This window comes from Blennius ocellaris (assembly GCF_963422515.1).
Source record: "Blennius ocellaris genome assembly, chromosome: 16".
NCBI classification, from domain to species: Eukaryota; Metazoa; Chordata; class Actinopteri; order Blenniiformes; family Blenniidae; genus Blennius; species Blennius ocellaris.
This window is the reverse complement of record NC_137665.1, coordinates 21,682,784-21,689,016: the sequence shown is the minus strand read 5'-3', so window position 1 is coordinate 21,689,016 and position 6,233 is coordinate 21,682,784. Positions and strand designations below refer to the sequence as shown.

General features: G+C 42.9%; 1 protein-coding gene across 1 annotated transcript in view; it reads left to right on the top strand.

Moving 5' to 3' along the window:
- wizb (WIZ zinc finger b) overlaps positions 1–4,674 on the top strand; it is a gene marked incomplete at its 5' end in the record, with an annotated part of 38,966 nt that extends 34,292 nt beyond the window's left edge. The window contains 1 exon segment of the mRNA XM_080511073.1: positions 345–4,674. Within this exon segment, the coding sequence (XP_080367199.1) occupies positions 345–654 (310 nt within the window). The 3' untranslated portion in view covers positions 655–4,674.
- Between the last annotated feature and the right edge of the window lie 1,559 nt (positions 4,675–6,233).

Sequence of the window (6,233 nt, the reverse complement as noted above, 5' to 3'; positions counted from 1 at the left end):
CAGTGAGATTTCAGAGTGTTTCTGGTTTCCCACGTTTGGAGCCTGTAGGAGTAACAGAACTGTCTGGCTGAGTTTTAAATAGTCCCTTAATCCCCGAGCAGCGATCCCGACTCCGCCCCCCCCCCACCGAGCCGCTCTCCGCTTTTAGCTGCCGCCGCGCTATATCCAGAACCATTTGGGATTTTCAGGCAACATGAATCAGTGTTTAAGTTGTGATGTCAGGGCGCTACAGAAGCTCTGACTGAAGCGCCGGCTCCCGGGAGACGGACGCCGGCTTCACAGGATCACGTTCTATTTCCAGTCCTTGCGTGGCAACGTTGCCGGACGCTGTCGGTGTGTTGCAGGTTCTGCGAGGTGGAGTTCCACGGCCCGCTGTCGGTGCAGGAGGACTGGATCCGTCACCTCCAGCAGCACATCCTGAAGATGAACTACAGCAAGTCTGCCGAGCCGCCGCCGCCGCCGCCGCCACCACCGCCGCCGCCGCCGCGCCCGGCCTCGCTGCAGGCCTCCACCTCTACCTCCAGAACCACCTCCACCGCGCCCGCCCTGACCTCCACGCCCCCCGCCGCCACTGCCACGGAGATAGTCCGGGCGTCTGAGGAGCGGCCCGCCCTCGCCGCCGCTCCGATCCCCCTCCAGACCCAGACGGCGTGAGCTCGCCCTCGCCGCCCGCTCTCATTACTGCCTCCTTTGTTTCTCCTCGTCCACCTCTTTCTTTCCGTTGGCCTTCACAAAGTGTTGTATAGGAGCGGCCCTCCACCTTTGAAGCAGCTCTCTAGACTGTTACTGAGTCCCGTCGCCGTGGGAACGGAGCCCGATCTGCACGCCGGCGGTGGGCCATAGTGGGAGAGACGGACTAATACTGAGTGTTTGCCTTGTTTCTATTGAATGTCCAGACGTGACCGTGCTCCGTTACTGTACCTGGACCATACAGTAGGTTAATGTAGCCCCTCAATCAAACGTTACCCAGCGTCTACTCAACCTTCCCCCGTCCCGACGCCTGCCAGGCGGCCAACGCCGTCGCTGCCTCAGGCTGCACTGACTTCACTCAAAGGTACAATATGTAGTATTTAAAGCTCACAACATCAACATAATCAACCAAACAGGAGAAAATCACAGTGACAGTGTTTGTATGTTGTCCTGTAAAATTACCAATTGAACAAGTCTTGCAATGCCACTTTGCTCCACTAGGTGGTGTGATGAGTCGCTCTACCGTCCAAAAAGAAACATTATTTAAAAGGCAATGTATTTTTTTAACAAAACAAAATGCTCCATGTGGAAAAGCTTTAATCGTTCTAAACGCTAAAAAGTTCTAATCCGATCACTTGCTTTGATAATCAATGTTAACCATCCACATTAACTCACTATCGTCGTCTATGAGACGTGAGTGTCGCCCATCTGTCCCGCGGCGTCTCGTCTGGATCCGTCCCCGATAAAGAAACGACGGCTGCCGACACGTCTTCCCCTCGTGTCTTTGTCTCGTTGGACTAAAACGTAAAGTTTTCACTTCGGCGTCTCTCGTCTTCTCCTCCCGGCAGATACTTTTCAAACCAATATTCAGTCTGTTGTCTGTCCAACAGTCTGAAGCCTTTGTGACCAAAACAGACCATTTCCACACTTTACACAAAAATCAAATTCAACTGGAGCAGCAAAACTTGTTTAACTTTTAAAATGAGGCTAAAACATCTGAGAACATTTCATACATACAGTTTTTAACAAAATCCTGATCCTGAACTTTTAATTACACTTTAGGATGGTAGATTGTTCTGCTTCACAGTAAAACATTCAAATCCTATATAGATTAAGTTAGTTATAAAGTTATTATTGTACATTTATTATTGAGATATAATTACATTTTGAGATTTAGATAAACATTTTTTTACTGATTTTATTAGTTTCACTCAAATATTTTTGAGCATTATTGACATTTTTTCTTGCATTTTAGCAGTTTTTATTTAAAAAAATTACATATAAAAAAATTCTTTTTGAAATTGCGGTCTTTTTTAAGCTGTTTTAGATGTTTTTTCTAACTTCTTGTGGTTCTCACTACTGTCTTTTTTAACGCCCATTTTAACTGACAGTCTTTTAAAAAAAAAAAGGCTGTTGCGTAAATCAAATGAAAACAAGTGAAACATTTGAGACATAATTTCGATTACAGAAGGGCTGAAGAGCCACGTGTGAACAGATGACGGCACTTTTAGATTAGTTTCTTGTCAGACTGAAGACAATGAAGTCAGAAGTCGGTAGACGAGTAATTTTAGCATCTCGTCTGTCCTCGATCGAGAAACGGCAGGAAAAGACCAGGAACAAACTGCAGCTACTAAACACCCTGAAATACTACATATTGTACCTTTAAAGGGCTGAGACGCACATCTACGGAAATCTCTCATCATGCAAACCTTTTGGTCGAGACTTTAAACATTAATTGTTAAAAAAAAAAAAAAAAAAGGCACTTTCATTGTTGATATGGTCACTCAGCACTTAATGAATGTTTCCCGTTCATTTCAATGGGAAAACGTAGACGATTGATTAAAGAAGTGGAAGCACACCGCCCAAAAAGGAAAAATCCCCCCTAATGTTAAAAAAAAAAAAAAACTGTTCCCCCAAAAGAAAAGACATGTTTTGCTTGAATGTAGCTTAAAGCACCTATTAAAACCTTATATGCACACATTTGTACACAATCAAGAACCGAGGCCCCGTTGATTCCCTGCGTTCGTTCGTTTTAACCTCCAGAGTTTCAGAAGCTTTTGAGGTTATTAATTATCTTTCTTCCCCCACAGTGTTGCTGTTTTCCTCCTGTCTTTTTTATTTTTCCAATGTAACCCAAATAATTTATTTATTGTTTTGCATCTGAATGTGGTAAACTACGTTTGTTTGTTTTTTTTGTAAATGCTAAACATTTTAACTTCAGAATGTTCTGAAATAGTTTGGAAATAATAGTGTGAATGCTGAAAGGCATTTCAACCATTCTAGTATCAAGACGTGCAGCTCGTTCAGGACATTCCTGTTGTGCTGTAGGATTTTTATATCTTCAACTGTTTCAGAATAAATCACACACAAAACAAACGGTGGGTCAAAGGAGATAAGCCGCCTGTTGCTATGGAGGCACAGGGGCAAGAAGGAGATCAGAGATCAGCGTCTGTTGCCATGGAGGTGCTGAGATTAGAGAAGACTGTTACACCCTTGTTGCCTTGGATCTCAGCGTCTCCATGGCAACAGACACTGATCTTTTTGATCTGCTTTGATGTCAGCACTGGCGATGCCGTGGAGCCATGGAGATGCTGAGATAAAAGCAGAGGTGATCTTGTTTGGTCGCGGCGTCATGGCAACAGACGCTGACCTCTCAGCGCTGGAGATGCCATGGAGACACCGAGATCAAAGGAGATCAGCTGTAATCAGCCTTCAGCATTCACACCTGCATTTTCTTCTGGAGATGCAAACCTCTTGCTGGTGTGTGTGTGTGTGTGTGTGTGTGTGTGTGTGTGTGTGTGTGTGTGTGTGTGTGTGTGTGTGTGTGTGTGTGTGTGTGTGTGTAGCCAGTTGTTTTGTGGTTTGGAAGAGAGGCGGGAGTAAACTGTCGCTGGCGTCTGAGGACGCCACTACATCCGCCGCCATGTTCAGGATGTGCCAAAGACTCTGTTTACTTCCTCGTCTTTGCCTCCGTGAAGCTGTTTACATTGGACCCGACGGCGGCCCCACCACACACACACACACACACACACACACACACACACACACACACACACACACACACCGAGATGGCGCTGTTGTGGAGGCCGATTGTTGCAAATAAACAGAAAAACCAAACGAGAGTCGGCCGTCGGTTCCAAACCCAGAAGCAACTTTTGTCTTTTCTCATCATTTCAAGCGAGAACTGAACCTGAGGGAACCTGAGGGAACCTGAGGGAACCTTCGCAGCTCGTCCGAAACATGACTGTTGAAGCATTTTCCCGGAGTATAGAAACATACTATATAACTACATGTACTTAAGAGACTGATGCTGCTAGTAGGGCCGTCAGCAGTTCTATTAGCGAGGTAGTTTAAAAGATAAGTGATCTTAATTCCTCTATTGTGATTTCATTTCCACATTTGATGCTACGTATTTTTTATTGCTCTGTGCATTTCTGTATTTGCAGTCCTGCAAGGTGAATCTTTAGAGTATTTTTCATGTGGTCTCTCCGGTTGCCGGGGAGACGGCAGCGGGTTCCACCGATCACTTTAACGAGAAGAAAAGAAAAGTGGAATAAAAGAAATGTGATTGTCACGTCCTGGAATCAAGAGGACTCTAATAAACTGGCCTTAACGGGGACCACTGCATGGCGAGATCGGATCTTCCCTCCGTCGGTTCACGGAGAAACTGTCGTCTCCTGTGGGCTTTTCTTTTCTTTAGGTTTTTGTTTTTGTTTTTTTGTTGGTTTTTTTTTTCATTTCTGTGGCTGCTGCGTGAACTTGGTGCATTAGAGTTCAATTTGAAGATCAGCTGATTGACAAGCCGGTGTGACTGGCTGCTGTGCGTTTGTACTGGGGTGTGTGTGTGTATGTGTGTGCGTGTGTGTGTGTGTGAGGAGACTGTGATGACACGTCAAGAAGAAAAAGATGCAGTCAAGGAAAAAAAGACCTGTACTGTACACAAAGGGTTAAGTTTTAATCAAACAATAAATGTGATTTCAGACATTGAAGTGTTGCTTTTTAATCCACAAACCTTGCAGATGGTCTGTGTGTGTTGCTGTAGTCGGTTTCTACCAGTAGGGGGCGGTACAATACAACACAAGGTGTAATTCCTCTGTTAAGAAGAATTGGTTTCATTTTGTCAAGAAAATTCTGTAAAACTAGCTTCATATTTAAAATTGATATCTGTATGCAAAATATGTGGTTTGCAAAATTATAAGCTTAACGTTTATTTTATTGTTTATATTTTTTTAATTCTTATCTTTTTTTTTTTTTAAATCTTTTGATTTTTAAGTGGTTTTAAGAAATATTAAATCTTGATACCTGGATGGGATGTTAAATAAATGAGCAGACAACAGAGCTCGAGAGCAACACATGTTAGTTCAGTCACATTCAGCCCAGTTTCATCTTGAGTGGGTAAAATAGCGACTCTGTGATCTTTAAATTTAAATTTTTACATTTTTAAATGTTTCTGTGTAGCACTGCAGATTAGAAGTGATGAAAATGTCGATGTTATTATAAAACAAACAAAATTACTATTGAAAATGATCACATTCTGAACATAAATGACATTTCAAAGAAACAGTCTCGTACAAAATAAAGTGAAATATAAAAAGAAAATAACTCCTTTACCGACTTCTCCTTTAACCCTCAAGTGTTTGTATCGCGGCCATGATGAGAACTGTCTGAGTTCTCAATAAGCAAAGAAAAGGAGGCTGGTTGCTTCCTTTAGAATCTCCTTTAGCCTAGGAAACACTGATGCTTCCTGAAGAATCTCCTTTATCTCCTTTTAACAATCCATAATAATATTCCAACTTGGTAGTTTTATTTTGACAGTCACCATAACAACAATTCAACTTGGTAGTTTTAATTTGACAGTCACCATAACAACAATTCAACTTGGTAGTTTTATTTTGACAGTCACCATAACAACAATCCAACTTGGTAGTTTTATTTTGACAGTCACCATAACAACAATTCAACTTGGTAGTTTTATTTTGACAGTCACCATAACAACAATCCAACTTGGTAGTTTTATTTTGACAGTCACCATAACAACAATCCAACTTGGTGGTCTGTCCACTAGAATGTTCTCCAGTGTTAATGTTTCGAGCTCATTGTTCTATGCTCTGTGTGTGTGTGTGTGTGTGTGTGTGTGTGTGTGTGTGTGTGTGTGTGTGTGTGTGTGTGTGTGTGTGTGTGTGTGTGTGTGTGTGTGTGTGTGTGTGTGTGTGTGTGTGTGTGTGTGTGTGTGTGTGTGTGTGGTTTAATTATGAAAACAAACAACAGCACCCACTCGTGGTCAAACATGAAAACCACCTAATTTTCTGTGGAAGTGGACTTTATTTTGAAATTGTTGCCATATTAAAGCAAAGCAACTAATTTTCACTCGACACATCGATGCTTGTTGTGAACGAGTCCTAATTCGTGTGTTTGTGATATTTTTCCGTCCTGTCAGTGCTTTGAGGTCGACTTCATATCTCAACGTGCATCAGACCGGCGCTCCAACCATCAGACGACGCTTCACAGTACAGGAAGTAACCCTCAGACGACGGGAATGACTT